This window comes from Fusarium falciforme, chromosome 1, assembly GCF_026873545.1.
Source record: "Fusarium falciforme chromosome 1, complete sequence".
NCBI lineage: Eukaryota > Fungi > Ascomycota > Sordariomycetes > Hypocreales > Nectriaceae > Fusarium > Fusarium falciforme.
In genome coordinates this window covers 3,274,190-3,297,060 of record NC_070544.1, presented here as the reverse complement: position 1 = coordinate 3,297,060, position 22,871 = coordinate 3,274,190, and the positions used below count along the sequence as shown (strand labels likewise).

Below are 22,871 nucleotides of genomic sequence, written 5' to 3'. Positions count from 1 at the left end.
GGCAGCCTCACGTGCCTCACAGGCTGACGGTTACTCCGAACCAGTGAGATGAGTTGAAAGTGATTGAAAGTGCAAGACACCGTTATTAAAGCGGTTCAATGGCCGGATAATAATGAGGCAGAATCCCCGAGACGCTTCCAAACTACCTGAGCATATGCATTAAAAATTGGCTTTTGTTGTCTTGGTGTCTTACACCCCACTTGTTAAGCTCCCGCTGTCAGGGCAGTGTGGTTAGATAAGCTAGCGAAGAGTACCTGATCTTTTTGCATTATAGGGCAAAATTTCCTCTTCTTTAGGTACTCCATGCTAACACCGACAACTTTCCCTTTCCATGGGATTCTCCAGCCTCATTCAACGAAAATGGGTAAATTCATTGAAACGACACCACAATAACAAACACAGTGCAGAGTATCACGTCTTTGAAATTTAGTAAAAGATTGACATCTCGTTACTAATCTTACGGAACCTTGACCCCTTCACCGATTCTGATACTGATTGTTGTCTCCCTGGTGGCTTAATATTGTTGTCCGAGGTCGGCCAATCATCCAGGGCATATGAACCACTCCGCAGACAGGTACGTACCCTCGAACAAAGACTGAGTCAATAGCATCTCGAAAGGTAGAGTCAGAGGTTTAACAAAGAAAGTGCAGGATTGCAACTTCTATATAGTTTCCCTGTGGTTCGCCTCATCTCCCAGCTCACCATCTAGCACCTTCGCTCTACTTCCAGTGGCTTCTCCTTCTCATCGTTGCTCAGAAAACATGGCATCTCAAGCACAAGAGGCCCTCCCGCCCGTCAACATCAAGCCGCTTCTGACCAAGCTCTGGCCTACCGACACCAATGTCAGTCCGCAGGAGATTGCCGAGGCCATCTCGCACTTCTTCACCAACCAGGTGACAGAGGCGCAGACGGCCTCGCTCCTCATGGCCCTGCACTTCACAAGGCTAGACTTCAGGGCTGATGTCCTGGCCGAGTGTGCCCGGGTCATGCGCCAAGCGGCTGCCCCTATCCCCGTCGAGCAACTCCTGGAAGTCATTGAGCGAAGGGGGAGAAAGGAAGGCAACTACAGAGGTGGTCTGGTGAGGTTTGCATGCACCGCTCCCATTCTCTTATATTGACCTGTTAACAGTGTGACATTGTTGGGACTGGTGGTGACGGTCACAACACGTTCAACATCAGCACCACGTCTTCCATCATTGCCTCGGCACTTCTCATGGTGTCCAAGCATGGAAACAAGGCCAGCACCTCCAAGTCTGGAAGCGCCGACCTGGTCAACTGCATGCAGCCCAAGCCTCCCATCATCAGCGCCGTCCGGCCGGACACACTGGTCAAGGCGTACTCGGCCACCAACTACACCTTCCTGTTCGCCCCAGTGTTCCACACGGGCATGCGTTACGTCGCGCCTGTTCGCAAGCAACTCCCTTGGAGGACCGTCTTCAACAACCTTGGGCCCCTGGCCAACCCCGTCGAGGATGTCCTCGAGGCTCGCGTCATCGGCGTCGGCCGAAGAGACCTGGGCCCGGCCTTTGCGGAGGCATTGTGCATGGCCGGCTTCAAAAAGGCCCTCATCATCTGCGGTGAGGAGGAGCTCGACGAGGTCAGCTGTGCCGGCAACACTCTTTGCTGGATGGTTAAAGAGACGAGCGAGGGCAAGCTCGAGGTTGAGCATTTCAAGGTGCATCCCAGCGACTTTGGTCTGAGCACCCACTCCTTGGACACAGTGTCGGGAGGCAAGGAGCCCGAAGAGAATGCAGAGATCCTCTCCAAGATCCTACACGACGAGCTGCCGGATGATGCTCCACTCCTCGAGTTCATCCTGATCAACACTGCAGCCCTGCTGGTCACCTCGGGCATCTGCGAGGCCGACACCAGCGACATGGGGCCTGGCGACGACGGCCAGGTCATCAAGGAGCGAGGTCCCGGAGGGCAGCGCTGGAAGGAGGGTGTCAGAAGAGCTCGCTGGGCTCTCAAGAGCGGCGAGGCCTGGAAGCAGTGGGAGAAGTTTGTCGAGGTCACGAACGAGATTGGCGCCTAAAAGGGGGGACAGCAACAACGACATCTTTGGATAAGGAGGTTAACGGTTGAAAGTTTTCATTATTCCGGTAAAACTAAAAGAGGCTTGAATCTACATTATGCCTCTGACATGATTCTGAAGACGTCAATCTTGAAGTCGTCTCGGTGTAGGCGCGTAGCCATGTGGTATATCCAACTCCTTGCGCAATCCAAATGACACGGGGTCGTAATCTGTAATCCGTTCCTTCTGTCTCGTATAATCATGGGTTTGTTTGTTTGGGTATTAAAATGCTCTTCCGATCCCCGGTGACGCTGGGCTTTCGGGTGTAATCGATAACGTCGGCGATTGGGGGTTTGCTGAGCTTGAAGGGGAAGGGTAGGGTTGAGGTCGCTTCGACGAGGAGCCGGCGCGGGCTCGTGAGCGATCAACTCCGGGATGGATACGCATCAGCTTCGACCTGTTGCGCTGGATATCGGCCTCGTAGGCTTTCCAGTCGCTCTTGAGGCCTGGGTTGCGCTCCTCCTCTTCGGTATCGCCGTCGTCGAACTCCACCCTGTCGGTGGCGCGCGACGAGGCGCGGCTCTGTAATGACTTGCGAATCATAATCTGGCGTTGGTGATCCTCCTCCTCGACCTTTTCGAGGTCCGACTTTGTGCGCTTCTTCTTTCCGATAAAGGTGAATGTCTTGGACTGGTCGTCCTGCCGACTCTGGCGCGGCTTCACCCACGAGTAGATGTACGATAGAATAGCCATGGCGGCAATGATGACAAAACAAATGAAACGAGAGAGATACGAAAGAACGATGACATTTTACCAGAGAAGTCCTCCCTCCAGCAACGAGGGCAGACAACACCCGTATTATGTATGTCTGCGACACTACGGAGGTGGGGGAATCCTGGGGAACGAGAACCATGATCCTGGGTAATGGGGAACCAACATGCAACGGCTACAAGCCGCGCAATGCCACGTAACTGGGTTATCAAAAGCACTATACCTTAATCTTCCGACTGTCCACGGAGAGGAGGAGACGGGATACGGGAGACGGACGGGAGGGTGGGCGCACGGCGGGCGGCTCATTTGTCAGTTTCTATAATTGGCCTTTGAGCCCAAGCCAGCCAGGGCTTGAGTAGGCGTACATATGCCGTCCAAGGTCGGTGTGTAATGACGGATCGAGAACCCTATCGCCAACAAGAGTAAGGTCTAGGAGAACAAGGGATCCTCGCCTCGCTGTCAATGCGACAAAAGGGTCAGGCCGCGAAAGGAGCAGCTGAGGCTTTCGGGGTCTGGGGGGAAAGCTGAGAATGGCGCTCGCTGGGAGTCCTCCGATACAGCCTCATGCGGGCCTGGGGCTTGCAGTGTGATAGATCGCCAAGGGAGGCTGAGGCGCGGATTGGTCAAAGCCGGAAAGCAAGCACGAGCAGGGGGGTGTTCGACAGCGACGAAACGAAAAAGAGAAGCTTCACGATGGGCCATGTTCAATACGAGAAGCCGGTGGAGGCTATGTCAACGCCTGGATCACCACCAACAACGCCCGAGTCGTCCTACTTTAGCTAATGACCCAGAGAAAATTGTTTCAGAACAGCATGTTCGGGACGGGGAAATGCTGCAATCGCATCCATGGCCATAAATGGATGCATGGCATGGAAATGGAATGGCTCTACTGTACACAGCCAACATTCTAGCAAGCCCAGGCTGGCACGGTCCGTCTGGAGGACAGGGCATTACTGTAAGCAAGGACTTGCTCGATACGAGAGCAAAAAAGCCAACTCAACAGATGCTTTTTTCTTCTTTTTTAAGTCGGTGTGTCTCGGGCCGTTTGTAAATGATTCATGCAAGGGATTTATATCGATCCTTTGTTATTGAAAGCCCGAATTGAACCCTGAATTTAGCTGCGCGATGATGAATGTCTTGCTTGATTCCATCACAGAGAGGGGGGCTGATGCCCATCGCAAGCAGCCTCAGCCGCTATGGATGAATGATCGACGACCCCCAGACTTTTTGCTCTGCTGCGCCCACAATGCAACGCAAGCCAGCGTGAATTAGCAGCATGCTCGCTTTAATCGGCACTTTTTTGTTTCGCGGCGATACCCTCATCTTTCCCGTCGTGGCTCAATCAATGTTCAACTTGAAGTCATCCCATCATTGCGATGCGACTGGTTATTGTTACACCGGCTCCGAAATGCCTGCCTTTTCCTCAGCAACTCTTTCGGAGCCGATGACACTCGTCAACGGCAAGATTGACTCGGCACCGAAGACTTGACGCTTGATCGCCCGGCGCGGGTTAACACTATCGCATGCCGAGGAGCCCCGAATCTCCGCCGCTCATAACCGCCAAGATCAACTCGAGTTCCGGCTCCTGTTCCGGCTCCGGTGTAAACGTCTCGATCGCTTCAATCTCTCAAGGCTTAATTAACCTCAATTTCCCTCTGGCTCTTTTTTTTGAGAACTTCTGTTTGCACCGCCTCTGAACCCCTTTAGCCTCGCGGAACATGAGCCTGTTCACTGCCGCCAGATCCCTGCGCTCCAAGCCTCTCAATGGCTTGCTGCGCGTCCGCCGGTACTCGAGCGCCGTGAGAACCGGCCTTCCGCTTGAGGGCATTCGCGTGCTGGATATGACAAGAGTGTTAGCCGGTGTGAGTTTCCTTATCCGCAATTTCCTGTCCCCAGCAAGCGCTGACCGTCATAGCCATACTGTACTCAGATTTTGGGTGACCTTGGGTGAGTCTGGGAGGATTTGGATGTCATCAAGACCCTGGCCAGGCGTTAACTTGGCCAACCGCGCAGCGCTGAGGTGATCAAAATCGAGCACCCTGTTCGAGGCGATGACACCAGGGCATGGGGGCCCCCATATGCCAAGTACAAGGAGGGTTCATTAGCCAAGGGACCTGGCGAGTCTGCTTATTTCCTCGGGGTATGTTGAGCCTCCCCAAGTGGTCAAGTTCAGACGCTCATCCTTCTCAAGGCGAACCGAAACAAAAAGTCTCTCGGTCTGTCTTTTCAACACAAGGAGGGAGTCGAGGTCCTTCACAAGCTTGCAGCAAAATGCGACGTGCTGGTCGAAAACTACCTCCCGGGGACTCTGAAGAAGTACTCGATGGACTATGAGACTCTCCGCAAGATCAACCCAGCATTGATCTATGCTTCCATCACCGGCTATGGCCAAACGGGTCCGTACGCCAACCGAGCCGGCTACGACGTAATGGTTGAGGCTGAGTTTGGTTTGATGCACATCACCGGCGAACGGGACGGTCCACCAGTCAAGGTTGGTGTTGCAGTGACTGACCTAACGACCGGCCTCTACACTAGCAACAGCATCATGGCTGCGCTCCTCGGAAGGGCCAAGTCTGGCAAGGGCCAGCACATTGACGTTGCGTTGAGTGACTGCCAGACTGCGACCTTGGCCAATATCGCCAGCAGCTGTCTGATCAGCGGAAAGAAGGATTCCGGTCGTTGGGGCACGGCCCATCGTGAGTCTCGTCGTGAGCTTGAAGCGCGAGTTGCTAACCGAAATAGCTTCGATTGTGCCATACAAGTCATTCGAAACCAAGGACGGAGGAATCCTCTTTGGAGGAGGTAACGATCGGCTATTTGGCGTCTTGTGTGACGGGCTCGGCCAATCCCACTGGAAGGACGACGCGCGTTACAAGACCAATGCCGATAGGGTCGCCAACCGCAAAGACCTCGAGGCCAAGATAGAGGCGCTCACCAAGCTAAAGACGACACAGGAGTGGCTCGAGATCTTTGAGGGCAAGGGCATGCCGTACGCCGCAATCAACGACGTCCAAGGGACGCTCAACCACGAGCACACAAAGGCCCGCAACATGGTGGTCGAGATGGACCATCAAGAGTGCGGTCCCATTAAGATGGTCAACACGCCCATCAAGCTATCAGAAACCCCTCCCACGATTCGAAGTGTGCCGCCAACACTGGGTCAGCACACGGATGAAGTGCTCCAGGAGCATCTCGGACTGAGTGAAGCCGATGTCATCTCGTTGAGAGAAAAGGGCGTTGTCGGATAAAGCGCGCATAGAAAAAAGAATAGAGTACCTATATGAATGAATTAAATAATATTCAAGGGCATTTAAATTGCCCAAAGGAAGAACAATTGCGGTGTCTTCTCAGTCGAGTGAACTCACGTGACCCCACGTGTCTGAGGTTTATCGCGACAACTCAATCTGAGCTCACATGCCATCGACTTCAATTCCCCGTCAGAGCCAACTTGGGCGCAACAGGTTTTTCAAAAATTCTTTTGGTCAATTCTCGATTGTTCCTGTTTCATTGTTCTCTCAGTCCTCATCTGGCTCCCACTTTCAGCGCCGACGCCTTCCTCAGCACGCCCAACCATTGGCTCGCGAATAGGAGCTGGCAGGCCTCATCAGTGGACGCGGTTCGACATCTCGACAATATGGATGGGTTACAAGATCAAGTCATGGTTGGAGGTATCGAATCTTCCGGTCATGACATGCGCAACGGTGATACATCTGCACCAGCCGACGCCTCCTTGAGGCCGCTCTCACCAGATCAAGCCTCGTACACCCCTCAGTTCTCATCCAACGCCTCCATCATCATGGACCGCATAAATAGCAGCCGCCAAGAAAACACGCTCGAAAAATCAAGGACGGCAGTGGCTCACGATCAGGATGCAACTCTAACAGTGCCGTCGGCATCGCCACTCCTCCAGACTCTGCCCATGTCAGCGAATCCAACTTCAGCCGCGTGGAGCTCCTCCAACGCTGGGACCAAGAGAAAGAGAGAGTCATCAACGGAAAAGGTTGACTTTACGCAAAGCACGGTCGCCTTCCCGGTGGCAAAGGGGACAGATGCTCCCCGGCCAAGTCTTCAGTCTCGACCCACGGTGCAGCCGGCTCAGTGCTCGAAATGCGAGGGGTCTGCGCAGACGAGCCAGGGCCCTTTGGCTACGTGCGCGCACTGTCTCAGGTCCTGGCATCATCAGTGTCACTCTCCCACGATCACCAGTGAGGCCATGGCTGCCTCGATATTCGTCTGTGCTGCATGCGCTGCAGATCAAGAACAGGCGGTCAGGCTCAAGGGGAAGTCGAGCCAGCAGCGGCAATATGAGGTCGAGAAGCTTCGCCAGAAGCGCCTGGCCGCGCTCCCAAGGGGCGTCGTTCCCGCAAAGCCTGGACTCGTCGGGTTCAGCGCAGGGCGCGCTCCAGACTCATCGGTAAGTCAGGCACTTGCAGCGATTGCAGGGAGTATCAACGCTAACACTGTAGCAAAGCGGACCGAGTACTTTGACCAGATGCGCAAGACTGATCTTCTGAACGTCCTCTCTCTATGTGACCAGCTCAAGCCCAACCTCCTCGTCGACATCCTTGTGTCTGTGTCGAAGAGACACCCTGATCTGCCCATGTTTGATTCACCAGACTGGGAGGCTCAGTTGACAACCCCCTTTCGCGTTCACAAGTCATCAAGGCATGAAGAAAAACCACGGCACGGCCACGTTATTATAAGTAGCAAGGCAAGGTCGAAGCACAAGACCACCAAGAAGATACTAAAGCGCACCCGCGTTATTGAAGTCATCACAACTGCACCTGAAGAGGATGAGGATATCCTACCTCCAACGTGGGCAAAGGCTGGTGAGGGACTGTACGCAAAGTTGGCCCCGGAGACAGAAGACAGGAGTCTCTTGATGGACGAGAATGACGAAGAGTCTTTTAGCCATTTCTCAGTGGATGGTTTTGGTAAACAGATCATGGAGCCTGTGGGGGCATGAGTCAAGTGTGTACAAGGCTTACTTGGAAGATTGTTGTGTATTAGTACATTGTTAACATTACAGGCTGTCGATATCAAGGTCGATATCAATACCCAGGAGTTTTGGAATGGAACTGAGGAGTAGTTTTTACCAAGGCCGGTTCCTCCGAGATGTTATTTCCGAGTTTCACTCTACTGCAAGCAATCACTCAATCAATCATTAAAGCTCAAGATTCTCAAAACAACCCATGTTATATTGTTTACGTGCACTCATGTACAGCTATTAATGAAAAGGATTAAGGCAACCAGATCCAGAAGCCCAAATATTGTAAAGAATGATATCCTCCAAGTTAATAATGCCAATCATAGCTCATCCCATCTCCTTATATCCAATTTTAGTGAGTGTAAGTATGTTTCAAGTGCGAGCCACTCGACTTTTGACTCAAAAGACCGGGCGCTTAGCAGTTGCAGTTGAAGATGCCGAGGAGGCTGCGGAGGAGGCTGCCAACAATGCACAGCAGGCTGTTGACGGTGACGGTGAGGATGGCGCCGACCTTGTTGACGATGAGGATGACATCGTTAACGAGGCAGAAACCGATGAGGCCGTTGATGTAACCACCGATGGTTCCCTTGACGTCGATGTAGTTCTTGCAGCCCTTGGAGCAGTAGGAGACACAGTCGTAGACCTTGCAGCCACCGAGGCCGAGGGCGCAGGTGAGGCCGCTCAGGAGGTCGACGACGGCGTAGAGGAGGCCACCGACAACATCACCAGGGCGGACGGCGTAGCCGTACTTGTTGGTGTTGAAGAGGGCAACAGCATCAAGGACGTTCTCGAGGTAGAGACCGGCGAGACCACCGCAGACGTTCTTGAGGGCGAGGCTGATACGGGCGTTGATGTCGATGAGCTTGCCGCCGAGGAGGGAGATCTCGGCGTCAATCTCGAGAGGGGCGAGGAAGACGACGTTGAGGAGGCTGGCCTGGCAGTAGGCGTGGTGGGCGTCGTACTTGACGATCTTGTAGGGAGAGGCAGCGCAGTAGGCGCCGAGCTTCACCTTGACATCGACAAAGGCCGAAGGCGAAGGCTTGGGCCAGCAGCCGGTAATGACCTTGCCGGTGCACTTGCGGGCCTTGCCGTCCCAGGCCTGGCCGGGGGGGCAAGAGCAGGCACGGGTCCAGGGGCAGTAGGACATGCCAGTAGGGCACTTGAAGTTGCCGCGGGCCTCGAGGGAAGAGTCATCGCGGATGGTGAAGTCGCGGGCAGCGAGGGAGGAGGTGGTGTCGAGGAGGGCGTCAGGGGCCGGGATGGCGGCGACCATGGAGGCCATGGAGGCGAAGCCGAGGACGATCTTGGAGAAGAACATGGTGAAGAAGAGTAATTAAAGTGAAGGAAAGCGAGTGCTTGGTTGGATTGGGTTGTTGTGAGAGAAGTGAATGGAAGTGAAGAGCAGGAGATGAGATGCTGATGCTGATGAAGAAGAAGTGGAGATATGGGGGGGAAGATGAAGCTCTATATATACTTGAAATCAACCATCATGAGAAGCCCAAAGTCTCTCTTGTCTCCTCTTCCCGAAGGGGGCTGGACTGACAACTCACACACTCTCTCACCGTAGTCCTCAACAAGTCTGCCAATCTCCCGTGATCCGCAGGAGGTTCGAGTCCGTGGTTTGTCTTTGACATCCCCACACCCCAATATCCATGTAAGTCGAGCCAAAAGGTTTCAATGCATTGTTTTGTTTCCCCCACAAGAGAGTCTACAGTCCATGAACAAGATTACCCGCGGTAACCCACATCCTTGATCTCTTTTTGCTCTGTGCTTTTTTCAAGGTCCGGCTAAGGAAGTGAGACAGGAGCTTCACCTCCCTTTGACCCAACGTTGGACTCTGTAAACTCTGTGATATCATTTTTTTGGGTTTATTGGTTACTACTGTCTCTGCCAATGTTTCGGTTCACCTGTTACACTTACAGAGATCTCTCAGAGCTGAAAGAAACAAAGAATCTAGCGTAGCAGTTCGGAAGCGTCCTACCGAGCACAAGAAGCAGCCCTACTGCAACTGAAGAAGGGGGGGAGGGATCGTCGACGGGGGGCCCATCTCGGTCAGGCAAGAGGATGTCCGCAAAGGTGTTGACAACTATCCAAGAGGGGGGATTCCATATGCAACAAGGACCAGGATTTTCAGTTGTTCGATTCTTTGGCGATCACTCTCTCAAGAGAGTGAAGAGGGCGTGTGTGTTGTAAGCTGGGGCGAAGACGTAGACTTTGGCTCTACACCCTGCCCGGCAGTTGCTGCAAGTCTAGCTCTGGACAAGGGTAGCTTACATGAATTTTCTTGTTTTGTTTGCTCTGAGGAAACAAAGAAAAAAACTTAGAGAGTGTCAACCGGTTCGTTCGGATTTCGGCGTCGCGGGCGGCGGGCGGTGGTGGATAACAAAGGATCTCGGGCCGCAGCGGGACCCCGACAACCCCAGTCTCTCTCTCACTCGAAGCGTGGTCCCTGAAAGTTTTTGTTTTACCTTTCAGTCTGGTCCAATCTTAACGCATCCGAGTTTCGTTTCAGGAACAGTCGACGCGAGTTCCGTTTCCTGAAGGATTCGGGTTCTGGACCGTTGTCGTGGCCCATTTCGGAAAGGTGCTCTCCCATGCAACAGCAACAGCCTGGACTTGTACATGTCTTCTGAAGGATTGCAGTGCAGCGAGTCTATTTCCAGCAGAAAATGATACTCTGCAATAAACAAGGGGTCAAAGGCTCTTGACTTCGGCAGATCGACAGACAAACTGCCTTGCCAAGCTGCGAGGCTACCAGACAGAACAGAAACATTCGATAGACCAACAAGCCACGAGCTGGACTCAGCAAGTTTGTGTGTCTCTCTCGTTCCTTGCTTTGCCCTTTGTCTCAGTCAGCCCAGCACCTTTGGTCGCCTCAAACATTAAACGTGGGGAAGAAAGGATAACCCAGCTCAGCAGCCAATTGAACAAGTACCGAAGTTCAGTCTATGACGAAATTGGTCAATTGCCATCGGTTTCCCTCTCCTGAGATGCCGTACCGTAAGCTAAGAAGGACGCAAATGGACGGGCTGCACCATTTCAAGGGGGTGTGTTAATCAAAGGCCAAGCGTTGATGGAGTCTTCCCGCTCACACCTCTTTGATCAATGACTTACGTGCATGTCCCAGCCGTCTTAGCTCCGTGGCAATTGACAGCTCGTAAAACGGGCGACCCGTCACTTCGGCCCAAGGGGCTTACTCTCCGTGCTAGGGTAGGTAGACAAGAGAGACACATCCGTGTAGCTCTTGAAGTCGTCGGAAGTCGCGCCTGCTGAGCTGGTGGAAGTCGTCCAGGCGTGCAAATCTTTGCCATCTTGAGTGAGGCTATTCGGCTTCTAGTCGACAATAGTTGTTTGCCCAGCTAGCCATGTCTCTCCACGACTCATAGGATCTAGCAGATGCAGCCTCTGATTTGTCCTCAACATCCTCACGATAGCGCTGAGCCTGCTGCCTCTCTCTTTCACTCTGCGGGATCGAGTAGGTCACCAGGTGGCCCAGGCTGGGCTAAGCTGGGGTCGCCTCCCGTCGCCTCAGGTACAGCGAGCGGAGTCGGCGCGCAACAGGTGGAGCATCACGGACGCTTTCCAACAGCCTCAAAGGGTTCAGGTTCAAGCTTGACCTCTTTTTTTTTTTTTTTTTTTTGGTGGCCACGGGATGGAGAAGCTCCGATGTACGCCAAGGAAAGGGTCCGCCGGTCTCAGGGCGCGCATTTGCCATGCTGTCCTACATCTAGTAGCTGATTATCTTGGGGGGCGCTCGATCTCTATGGCGGCCATAGTGGTGGCCGCCGGTCTAACGTCTAGCATGAAAACTACGGTAGGTTGACGTTGGTGGCAGCGGTGACGCTTTGGCATTTCAAGTCCCCAAGTCTCTCCCTGGTGTTGAATCTATTGTTTCTGACATAGGACGTGGTTCGTTGCTTTTGCCCTATTGAAGTGTCTAGTTTTGTTTTAGCGCCGCGTTTCAAAGTGCCCGGCTCCATGGGACACAGACTGACAGACCATCATGACACAGACAGCTCGTTAATTAACGAGATGGAGGGCGGAACTGAATTGGTAGCTGAATGTCAGGTTCAGGGCAAAAAGCAAGAGGGAACTTTCTAAGCCTACTAACGTTGCTACCTCAGCAGGTCATGTGCCAAGCAATGACAAAGACATTCTTACCAACAGCCTGTCAACTATCACTTTGTCCATATGGGTCTCTTTTACTCTCTCCCTCAGCCCTCAGCTCGAGCTCCTGGATAGGCCGTCAGTTTTACCCCTGTATTCTCGGGTGATCGACACTCGCCAACCATGATCTGATGCTCCCAGAACGGCAATCGATGCCCTGTTTGGGACAGCCGTTTCCACCTTTTCCCGCCGTCTACTGCAAGACGCCCTGCACCCATTCCCAGCAAACACTACACAACCAACAGACACAGCAAGCATCACAGACTCAAGCAATAGCAAAAACAGTACGGGTTCCAAGGAAACAAGATCCTCAGCATGCGAGATATACAAGGCCCTGCACGATGAACAAGACCAGGGACGCGGTACTCGCAGAATGCAGTTAATAAGCATATGGCAACACACATCCTTTACTCTTCCCAGACAAGAAGGGATATTCATACCATACCCATCCATCAAAATGGAGACATCATCTCAAAGCAAGGGCAACACACGCCACGATGCAAAAGAAAAGTCACCAGCCCCTGGCCTGCACACACGGCATTTGCCCATGTCGAGCAGGATCATTGACCGGCAATTTGACCGTTACGGCACTTTTCGGCATGGAAAATACTGAGAGAGAAAAAAATGCTACCACGCAATCAGAGACAATGCTACACTCGGACAGAAAAAAGCAAAGTTCTAGACCATACAGAAGGGTGAGAGAAGGGGCCCAAGAAGAAAAGAAGAGCCACCCATGCCCAGAAGGCCAGCAGGCCCAAGACGTGGTCTCAGACACGCATACGCACTAATCAAAAAGCCTCTTTCTTTGTGGTCCTATCATTCACCATCACCAACATCCATAGTTACCATCCCAGCATTCAACGTTGCAACCCCAAGAGTGAAATTTCTCTATCGTGAATGCATCTCTACGGGTCATTACTTTCCCCATGAGTCCGTCTGTCCTCTGTCTTTCCCCACTACCAGGGAAAGCATCTCGTGTATTCCCCCTCCAGTATGTAACAGAGTCTTGCTCATCCACTTTGACTGGGCATCTGTATGTCCATGTCACTCATGTAATGTAAATGCCCCATCTTCCTTCGACACAGTCGTCGTGATGATTAAAAAAAAGAATATGCCCAGAGAGGGATACGAGGTTTGACGTGGAACCTCAATATCAGAGGGAGCACTTCCGCTGCTCCATACTCATCTTCGACTTCCACTTCTCATCTGTTCATCCCAAATACCTCACAACGAGCAGCTCCAGCCTCGTTTCGACTCGGCTGCCGTTCGTCGGGATCGTGAGGCGGACCACCAGGGCCCGCCGACCATCTTCCTCGCCCGTCCCCGAGCTCCAGCTGTCATGCACCGCCGCCGCATCCGCAGCCGCTGCCACCAGCACTGCATCCACAGCCAACAACCGACGATCCGGTGAGACAGCAGAACATGGACCAGGTCCCAGCCCCTATCGCCGAGTCAGTCAGCAAACTTCACTCAAGAAGAAAAAATGTCTCTCCCGCTGCTCTGGTGTGGAGAGCACAAGAGATTGGGATATGACGGGCTCGCAGCTGAGACTTACAGAATTGCAGAGACAAGACCCAGCACCGGCCCGCCGGATTGCGAGGATGCCAAGTTCCAGTACGTGTAGTCTGCCGGAAACACTCTTCCCGCTGCGAGAAAGCCTACTAGGCTCCCGACGAGCACCGCCGCGGTGAGCATCCGGAGCACTACAGCGAGGCCGGACCACGGCCGATCGTAGAAGCGGATGGACCAGATGCCGAGGCCGACATCGCAGGCCAATGCTGCCATGAGTATCGAGGCTCTGATTCTGCAGTTCCCCCAACGTTAGTGATACTGTTCTGGCTTGTCTTCTACCTCTCTAGGCTATCCCTCCCCTCGGGTTCTCCCAACTTACCCATAACTCGACGATGCAGCCCCCGCGTACGATGCCAGGAAGATGGCCAGCATCAGCATCACCAGCATGCATGAAACAATTTGCAGGAAGTCGACTGATATCCTCACGGCGCGAACCACCGGGCCCTGCGGGTCCTCCTCAACCTCTTCCTCGGGAAGGGGAGTCAGCAGGGGCGTCAGCTCCTTTGCCAGAAGCACGGGTGTCCTAGATACCCGGGGCAGCGACCTCGGCCGGGTCACGATGCTGAGGTTCAGCGGCGGAGGGCGGTTTCCCTTGCGCATGGCGTCGGCGTCGGACTCTAGGTGGTTGAAGATGCTGATACCTGTCGCGGACAGGCTGGCGTGTGTAGAAGAGGAATCCCGGTCCCTGACCTGGATGAAGCCGAACATGAAGGGGTATAGTAATGTAGAAGTGTAAATGTGTAGATGTGTGTGTGTGTGTGTGTGTGTGTGTGTGTGTGTTTCAGTGAAGCATTGAGAGGCCTCGTATCGGTCTTGTGACGTGTACCGAAGGATGCGAATAGTAACAAAAGATGGAAATAGTAACAAAAAAAAAGATGGTATTGATCAAGAGAGGCAAAAAAAGAAACAATGACGAATGAACGAGCGCTAGAATCAATTGAAATGAACAGAATAACGAGAGAAAGAGGGGGAAAAAAGAAGGAATCTCGACCTCAAAAGAGAATCAATGGAACAATAAAAAAGAGGGAAGAAAAAAAAGAGGCAGCAAAGAATCAATCGATTCATCGATCCATTATCGACAATTTGGCGCGCGCGAGAGACAGGGAAAGGTCAAGAACGGGACAAGACGGCAACTCTGACAACGAGTGGAAGCGCCGGAGCTCCTTCCTCCTCGTATCGATGCGATAGACGCCCAGCATCAAGGCAGGAGCAGGCAGAGAAGGCAGGGGCATGTCGCACCACTCAAGCCACTATTTTCAGTTGACCACCGCCATTTGATACTCTAGATAGCAGCTCTACTCTATATTTGGTCACCCCTGACCGCTTTAATCGACTTGTCTGTTTCGTTTCTCTCGAAAAACAATGCCATGTCTGATCCAATTCGGTCTGTCCCTGCTTATCGCACGTGTTTTTGTCTCGTCCTCGTTTCTGCCAAGCTTCCCCTGTCAGCACGAGCTGCCAAGAGTTAGAGTCTCTCACTGGCTCCCTCCCCCTCAACACCACATGGTGCGTCTCAGGTCACAATGCAAGGGGGCGCACACCTACACACACAAAACACAGCATTACCGTCCATTGACATCCATTGACGTCCCCTCCAACTGTCATGCATCCAAGTGACATGATATCTGAGCGAAACTTGCCCTTGTACCTGAATTTTGTCTTATTACTCCCCCTCTAGCTGCAAAACACCACGCCAAATGTCTAACCATCCACACTACTCGGCTCAGACTTGCCTTTACGACTTCATTGGCAATGCCCATGCAATAAAACACCAGACTAGGCGGAGGGTTAGCTGTACTAGCCAGCAAACGCACACTCGCTCAGCCCGTGTTGGCCCATGGTTTGCAATTGCCTCGGAAGTATCTGAGAATCATCACTGCCGAGTTCCTTGCTCTTCTCTATAGTCACTCGACTGCTTTGACTTCACGTAGACAACAGCGTCGTCCCCTTGACCTTGCTACTCTCCATCTTGGCCGTCCGAGCCCCGAATTGTATCTAGGTAGCCAAGCTTGTCAATACCTTATCCTTGGAAACGGAACAATCGGCCGTGCACTTACCGCCCTCTTCTTCTCCCGCGCAACCGTGCTCATGCCAAGAGACTGGGCTACCAGTCGCAGCACTCGTTTCTCTGCATCCAGAGATCCTTCGCCGCTGCTGTTCTCAAAGTCGCATTTCTCCCACACGGGACATTCGATCGCCCACTTGACAAATCGCTCGTCCAGGTACGGGAACCTCACTTCTCGGCCCCAGTGCGCCATGACCCGGTCATCACGTCCGAGATTTCGCTTTCCCAGCCGGCCCACGTCCAGTTTCAGCTCCTGGACAAGCCCCGAGTAGCCGCGCTGCGTGTACACTACGCCATGTCGGCCATATCCGCCAAACAGCTCGTCGGCGCCCAGCCCGGATAGCAATACGCGCGCGGTTGTGCTGTACTGCTGTGGCGTTGGCTCGCCTATCGTTTCGCTTAGTCCCTGTCCTCTGGCGGCAAAGTATAGAGCACACGCAATCGAGAGGTCCATCTCCGTGTTGTGTGGGTATATGAGCCTAATAATATCGGCTCTGTGCTCGAGATTTTCTGTATATGGCACATTCGCCTGCGGTGGTCAATAAACAAAACGCCAGAGGATCAAGATGGTCATACTGCTACAAACCGCCAGTTCCTCTCAGGGCAAACTCGACTGAGCTCTGCAAAGGCACTCCGTCCCGTCAACCGGTCAGGGCACTTCTCATAGAGATCATCTCGAGAACATCCCGGGAACTGAGCAGCTATTCTGGGGTTCTCAAACGCCACGTTGATCAAGTCAATAGACTGGTCAAGGGGGATAAGATCATGCGCAAGCCGTGCAAGCACGGTGCAGTCGAGACCTCCCGAGAACAGCACCGCAACTCTTGCATCAGTATGAGACGCCTTTGGTGGCAGCGGCACATCCAGGACTCGAAGCTTGAGTGACTCGACGAGATGCAAATGTAGGTCCTGCACAGATATTGAGCCCGGAACAAGCCTGGTAGCTTGTTCAGGGACCTCCTCGTTGAAGATACCGATGCTCGAGACCTAGAGACGTAAGTAGCAGGCTTTTCGGGGTGTCTACTCACACATAACTCACCATGGAAGTGTCCGGTGTCCAGTCATGTCGGACAGGTACCATTCCGCCGGCCGCAACCTCTCCAAGCTCCAGAGTATAGCATCCATCGGCCTCAACCTCACTCCATCCTTCGACGGGCGTCTCGGCGATGCTCGAAAGGGCAAACGGCAGCCCTTCTTTGATGAGCAGTGATCGACGGCCCAGGCGATCACGTCCATAGTAGAGCCGCTTCGCCGGTTTGTCCAGGTAGATGAAAGCGAAAGGCCCTTCGATGGCTCGCAAGGCATCGAGAATCTGGCCTGGCGTGTGTGCCGCACTACGGCTTGCCTCAGCTAACAGGGCGAGGACTGCTTCGCCGTCATTGCCTTGAACCGGTTCTCCTCGGAGCCCCCAGGCCTCTCCATTCCAGCAGAGGATAGAACCCGAAGCGGGGTCGGTAAGGGGCTGCTTGGCCACATGATCTCCTCGTAGCGACAACACAGTCGACGTAAATGTCAAGAAAAGGCCAGCTTGGTCGGGTTCGCTACCGTCGAGCCGAGCCTGCACAGTCCCTGTGTGATCTGGTCCTCGGTTGATAAGACATCGCTCCAGTCCAGGGGATATGCAATCGCCGGCGTTGGATGAGATGACGGCGTGAATGCCGCACATTTTGCGCGTGCTGTTGCTAGAAGTTGAGAACGCGTGAGGGATGGAAGATCCATGGATCTTGACCTTCGCGCAATGGGACTGAGATTGCACGACTCCACTTTGCTACCCTAAACTTCGACGTCAAGAAACCCAGAGCGATAGAATCGTGCCATCAAGAAAAAGAGATACCTAGTATTTGTTTTACTGTTTATCATTCGATCCTTGCTTTGGGGTTTATCTGGATAATATTTGTTCTTTCCAGTCATGAGCGGTGATGAAGCATTCATTATTCCCAACGCGAATCCTGCACCCTCGCGTATTAACCATGAAAAATCCAATGATCAGTTCGCATACAAGGCAAAAGAAAAGTTGATTTCTAAACACATATGTGCCAAAGCTTACAGTCACGGTGCCAGATTTCCGTTACCAAAATGACGAGTGTCATGTCGGTGGTATGTCGGTACCAACCTAGACAATTAGACGAATCCAACAGAAGGAAACCTTGCCTATTTGCGGATGAATGAATTCAACAAACCGAAAGTAAACTTAGGGACCTGCCTGAAAATGCAAGCCCGAGTGCCCTCTTGATTAACCTGGAGTGAAGGCGACCAAGAAGGGTAGGTGGTTGAAGCTAGCTCAACGAGCCGGATCGTCGGAGCCAGTTTTCGAGTAACGAGCACGATAGAAAACACACCAAATCCCAGAAGCCCCATGGCTACCTATACGTAACTCGGTCACTAAACCAACAATGGCATAGAGGTCAATATAGACTTTGCTGTTGTCACGCATGACAGTTGTAACCGTGTCCCAGCATTGAGGGACAGGTTGGGCTCAACACCAAAGAGTCAGAACCTGGTGATAAAAAGCCAAATGAAACTTTATATAGCTTAGAATATACGACAGCACTGGAACTGCGGTGAGAACTCGTGCTTTTGGCGATAAGGGGTCTAAGTGGAAGTTGAGCTACCCGTTAACGTCCAAGTTCGTGGTTGAGACGATTACGACAGCGAGCCTCCCATCAAAACATGTGATGTACGAAGATACCACGAGCTTGAAAGTACAGCCAAAGGGAATACAAACATGGCGAAAAGGAAATAGAACGTCTTGGTGAGGCAAAATGGGCGACATGAGGCGCCCGGCTGTAGAGTGTGCTACTCCGTGCCACCGTGTGTGATCTGGATTGGTAGCTACTGTCAGACCTTCTACTGATCAATGATAGTCATCGATTTTAACGATCTTCTAAATTACGATGACTCCGGACAGAGCAATAGTCCAAAACAAACCCGTCACTTTTACCGTTGTTGGCACAACTTGCCCAAGCTGAATATACTCACCAATGGACAAGTTGACCACCCGGGCTTTGTAGAGGGAGATCCGGCAGGTACGGGAAGCCGTCATTGATTATTCAGATAAACCTGATCTAGACCCATGCTTTAACCGGCCTCAACATGGTAAGACAAGATGACCTTGAAGTCGAGTTTCACCAAGCATCTAGACCAACTCTTGCTTACGGTAGCACGCCAAGTTGCCACCCAATAGCTGACAAACGAATATCATCTACCTCCATGTAATCCTTGCATGGTTCGGACCAAAGGCAGGCCTACAATCATAGTCACACGTCAAGGTTGGGAACCAATGCTTGTTGTTGATGTGGGTGTATTTCTATCCCTAAGAATACTGTACGAGAGAGGGGCGAACTCTATACCAGTGAAAACCAGATCTCGCAAAAACCGAACCGTGCAGTGTCATATGGTGTTGTGTAGTGATGTGTTGCGTGTTCTGATACCCAATTTGGTCACTCAATCTCCCCTCCATTCTCAAACCCCCATCTCCCCTCGTCTCTGCAAGACGGTAGCAAGCAACAAAGCAAGCAAAGCTAACGTAAGGGGCAAGGTAAAATCTGCTCATATTACATGAAAGGCCTCATCGCGCTCTCGATGGCCTGAGAAAAGTCCGTCATAAATCGTAAACCAAAAAACTGATTGGTAATTTTAAGGGGGCATGATACAATCTCGAGCCTTGTGCTCTTTTATTTCTCCGCCTTCACACGAGGCTCCTCTGGAACTTCCGGCATCTAGTCCGTGAAGTTCTGCTGGAAGTCCATGTTGGACAGGTCCATCTGGAAGAGGTCCTGCTGCGAGGTCTGGGAGAAGCCAAGATTGGCGCTAGGGATTTCGCCAAAGAGTGGCTGCTGGTACTCGTTTGCCTTGTTTGTCATGCCGTTTCCGCTAGGGAAGAGTGGGAAGTCCATTCCCTCTCCACCGAAGGAGTCATCGAATCCTTCATCAACGTCTCGTAGTGAATTAGGGGTGAAGAGCATAGCCGTCTCCTGGCCAGTTGGGGAGAAGTGTGGGGCGCCAGTTGGAACAGTGACAGGCTGGGGTGCCTGGTAGATGGGCAACTGCTGAGCCATCATCTTAGGGTTGGGGTTGTAGAAGGCCATCTGGTCCTGTGTGGGGAGCTGAGTTGGCAGCTGCATGTGGGCAGCATACAGGTCCTCGTTGTCGAGGATGAAAGCCGAACCGTTCTGGTAAGGAGCATACTGCTCGTACGGGCTGGCTGAGGCGGGAGAAGTGCTGTCGAGAGTCAAGTCCAGATCAAGGGACTCGGCAGGAATGTTGTTGATCGACATCCAGTCAGACTCGTTAGGGTAGAGAGGGAAGTCAGCGCCAACGAACTGGGTAACGTCGTGCTGAGGAGGAGTGGGAACGCCGCTGTAGGTGGGCGTGGTGGAAGGAGTCGAGACGTTGACCAGAGGAGGAGTTTGCTGGGTGGAGCTGGCGGGCTTGGTAGGCAGCCTCTTGCCGTTGGTCTTGGTTCGCACGTAGTGCCAGCCGTGGGCCTTCTCCATGTGTTGTTTGCAGTTGGACTCGCGCTTGGACTTGTACGGGCAAGGCTTGAAGAGGCACTCGTACATGGCGGGAGCATCCGAGTGCTTGTCGTTGTGGTGGCGATCCATCTCCTTCTCAGTAGGCCATCCGTAGGTGTGGTACTTGCAGGTAGGGACGGGGCACTTCCAGGGTCGAGAATGTGTCTTCTCGTGCTTGGTCAGGTCGCAGGGGCGCTTGAACTCCTTGTTGCATCCGGGCTCGCGGCACCTCTTGGGGGCCAGCTCCTCGGGGGAGGCGTTCTTCTTGCGGCGAGCCATGGATCGCTGGATCTCCTCCTCGTCCTCCAGCTGCTGGCTCAGGGAGCGCTTCATCTTCATGGGAGCCTCGTCAACGTCGATGGGCTTGCCGGTCTCCAGGGAAATGTAGGTGCCGTCCTTGCGGACGCGGACGAGCTCGGCGGGACGTCCGTTCTCAGCAATACCACCGATGAGTTTGATCTCATCAGATCTTGGGGAGGAGTTAGTTGGGTAATCCAGAGGAACAAAGCTGGGTACATACGCGTCGACATCCATGTCGTCGCCGTTGTTCTTGGCGGCGAGCTGCTTTCCGTATTCAAGAATCTGGTCCTTCAGGTCGATGAAATATCCGTTAGTGTAAGGCCGATCAGCAGGTCGAATTTGTTCGCGGTCGCTGAGATATTCGACGGTCGCTTGAATGCATCGGACGGAGGTAAGGCAGAAATCGAGGTACAAGGCGGCGGACTTGGTCCTCTCCTTCACACACAGCATCCGATAAGTATTTCCCCAAACGCCATTATCAGTCAGAAGCTGACTTACCGGTGCCATAAAGATCAAGGTCTTTTCAAGATCTCGGAGGCAGATGATTTCCTTTGATCGAATTCTTCGTGGGATGTCAAGGACTATGGGCTCAAAGTCCTTGAGAGTTGGTTTGGCCAACAGTGGGCGCAATGTGTGCTCGTGAATGCGGTTGATGGCCTTTGAGCCGAGGGATGGAAGCTTCTCTGTTGTTGAGGCAGCTGCAGATCTTGTGATGGCGGAGCGCGTCTTTGTCTCCTTTGTTGGAGTGACTGCAGCATGCTTCTCGTTTGTGGAAGCCACCGAAGTCCCAAGGCCGCTGTCGGAAGCATGGTGCCGTGAGTGTCGGACAGAACGAGGACGCAGTACGCGCCTCTCAGCTTCCTTAGCCATGGCTGGGTCGACGATGGGTCCCTCGAGGAAGCCGCGAGGGATGGGCAAGCTGGTGTCCCGAAGAGACTTGGGCTTGCTCTTGGGGGACCTGGGCGACAGAGAGAGCTCTTCGGTCTTGGCCAGAGCCTCGTCGATGTCGTTCAAGGTCAAGGCGATGCGACGTCGGTTGGCATCGACGACATCATCCAAGTGAGACTGGGATCGAGACAGGCGAGGAGGGACAAAGGTGAGGTCCGAAGCTGAAGAGACAGGAGAAGTAGGAGAGTGAAAGGTTGCACCCTTACGGAGGGTCGAGTTGGTCTTAAGGGACAAGGCATTCTCGGTGTCGCTGCCCGGGCGAGTCACCGGAGTCCTTCGACGTGGGTGGGAGAAGGACATGGCTTAGACCTGAGAGGTGGGTACAAGTCGACAGGACAGTCGACCGATAGCCACGGGTGTCTTTGAAGCTGCAACGGGGAGTCCCGTTAGTTGACAAGATCGATCTTGTATGCAAGCAAGTGCTTGATAGTGGAGGACGGGATGGTGAGTCACAGTCGAGGTTCCTAATTCCCACACCCAAGAGGGATGAAAAGGCCTAGACGTTGACCGAGTCCAGGTTTGGGTTTGGGGGGATTGACCAATGCTAGGTTGTTTGGCAAATGTCTGGGGGAAGAAACCGGAAAGGAAACAATTTCGGCGTGACGAGATGGAAATCCAAGACGAGATAAAATATGAACCGTACCAAGTGATAGAGATGCAAGGGCGCGCAGCGGATGTCAATCCTGCCGTCAACAAGTCGAGGTGCGGCGGGTGGCGCGAGACGACCAAGAGGATGACAGGGAAGGCGGCGGATGAACGAGTCGGGGCCAAACAGATATATTTCTCACGCGGAAAGATGACCCGGCAGGGTTCGGCAGGATCGTTTGGTTTGACGAGACGCTGGGCGACGAGCGCGTGAGAGTCGGCGGTTGAAACGAAAAATGTTGGATATCAAGTCGTAGGGGGATGCAGAGAGAGAGGCGAGTGGAACTGGACAGAAGAGGACGGGGCGTAAAAGGGTATATGAGGGATGGCGGAGGGGGGCGTGTTGCCAAGCGACGCAGGGTGTGCAGGGTCCGTAAGACGAGAGCTGGGGGGTAAAGACGCAGAAGAATCGATTGACGACGGCGGCTTCAGGACAACGACGGCAACGATGATGGGAAGGGAAGAAAAGGGAGGAGTTGGATTGATGGAGAGGGAGAGAGGGCGAAGTGGTGGATTTGGGGGTTAATGCCACTTTCCCCAATGTGCTTAGAAACCAAGCTGGGGGAGACCGCCCTCTCAGCCCATGGCAGACTGCTGCCTGGAGGCCCGGCCCAATTAGGATTAGGGGGCGCCGCGGGCTGAGGCGTAGCCTGTGCGGAGGAGGCGTATCCCTGCGCAAAGTCTACGGCGATAGGGTCACTAACAATTTCTGGGGCACCTTGAGGGAGAGTTACTATGGCATCTAGCCGAGATTCCTGGGACGAGAATGTTGATTGTTGTGACGGGGAGAGCATTCCACAGCAATTTCCGCCGGGATCCCCCCCAAAATCCGTCGCAGAGCCGCATCAGACGCTGCCGGCCGGAACCAGCGGGTTTGGCATCGGTGTT

At 53.3% G+C, this 22,871-nt stretch overlaps 8 protein-coding genes across 8 annotated transcripts; 3 read left to right on the top strand and 5 right to left on the bottom strand.

Annotated features, from left to right (window-relative positions):
* Window positions 1–436: 436 nt before the first annotated feature.
* On the top strand, window positions 437–2,035 carry NCS54_00091100 (Hypothetical protein; the record flags this gene model as incomplete). The annotated part of the gene is made up of 2 exons (XM_053146547.1): window positions 437–1,079; window positions 1,130–2,035. The coding sequence occupies exons 1-2, from the start codon at window positions 762–764 to the stop codon at window positions 2,033–2,035; spliced, it is 1,224 nt and encodes a 407-aa protein (XP_053002522.1). The 5' UTR covers window positions 437–761.
* A 261-nt stretch (window positions 2,036–2,296) lies between these two features.
* On the bottom strand, window positions 2,297–2,767 carry NCS54_00091000 (Hypothetical protein; the record flags this gene model as incomplete). Its single annotated transcript, XM_053146546.1, has 1 exon — window positions 2,297–2,767. One exon carries the CDS (start codon window positions 2,765–2,767, stop codon window positions 2,297–2,299), a length of 471 nt encoding a protein of 156 aa, XP_053002521.1.
* A 1,736-nt stretch (window positions 2,768–4,503) lies between these two features.
* Window positions 4,504–6,033, top strand: NCS54_00090900 (Hypothetical protein; the record flags this gene model as incomplete). Its single annotated transcript, XM_053146545.1, has 5 exons — window positions 4,504–4,647; window positions 4,701–4,732; window positions 4,799–4,925; window positions 4,977–5,481; window positions 5,528–6,033. The coding sequence occupies 5 exons, from the start codon at window positions 4,504–4,506 to the stop codon at window positions 6,031–6,033; spliced, it is 1,314 nt and encodes a 437-aa protein (XP_053002520.1).
* Window positions 6,034–6,227: 194 nt separating this feature from the next.
* Window positions 6,228–7,751, top strand: NCS54_00090800 (Hypothetical protein; the record flags this gene model as incomplete). The annotated part of the gene is made up of 2 exons (XM_053146544.1): window positions 6,228–7,199; window positions 7,257–7,751. Exons 1-2 carry the CDS (start codon window positions 6,420–6,422, stop codon window positions 7,749–7,751), a joined length of 1,275 nt encoding a protein of 424 aa, XP_053002519.1. The 5' UTR covers window positions 6,228–6,419.
* A 436-nt stretch (window positions 7,752–8,187) lies between these two features.
* NCS54_00090700 (Hypothetical protein) lies at window positions 8,188–9,090 on the bottom strand (the record flags this gene model as incomplete). The annotated part of the gene is made up of 1 exon (XM_053146543.1): window positions 8,188–9,090. The coding sequence occupies one exon, from the start codon at window positions 9,088–9,090 to the stop codon at window positions 8,188–8,190; it is 903 nt and encodes a 300-aa protein (XP_053002518.1).
* Window positions 9,091–13,163: 4,073 nt separating this feature from the next.
* On the bottom strand, window positions 13,164–14,219 carry NCS54_00090600 (Hypothetical protein; the record flags this gene model as incomplete). Its single annotated transcript, XM_053146542.1, has 3 exons — window positions 13,164–13,380; window positions 13,495–13,743; window positions 13,831–14,219. 3 exons carry the CDS (start codon window positions 14,217–14,219, stop codon window positions 13,164–13,166), a joined length of 855 nt encoding a protein of 284 aa, XP_053002517.1.
* A 1,215-nt stretch (window positions 14,220–15,434) lies between these two features.
* NCS54_00090500 (Glutamine amidotransferase type-2 domain-containing protein) lies at window positions 15,435–17,242 on the bottom strand (the record flags this gene model as incomplete). The annotated part of the gene is made up of 4 exons (XM_053146541.1): window positions 15,435–15,506; window positions 15,569–16,105; window positions 16,153–16,563; window positions 16,616–17,242. 4 exons carry the CDS (start codon window positions 17,240–17,242, stop codon window positions 15,435–15,437), a joined length of 1,647 nt encoding a protein of 548 aa, XP_053002516.1.
* A 2,053-nt stretch (window positions 17,243–19,295) lies between these two features.
* Window positions 19,296–21,638, bottom strand: NCS54_00090400 (Zinc finger transcription factor ace1; the record flags this gene model as incomplete). Its single annotated transcript, XM_053146540.1, has 3 exons — window positions 19,296–20,559; window positions 20,611–20,825; window positions 20,889–21,638. The coding sequence occupies 3 exons, from the start codon at window positions 21,636–21,638 to the stop codon at window positions 19,296–19,298; spliced, it is 2,229 nt and encodes a 742-aa protein (XP_053002515.1).
* Window positions 21,639–22,871: the final 1,233 nt, after the last annotated feature.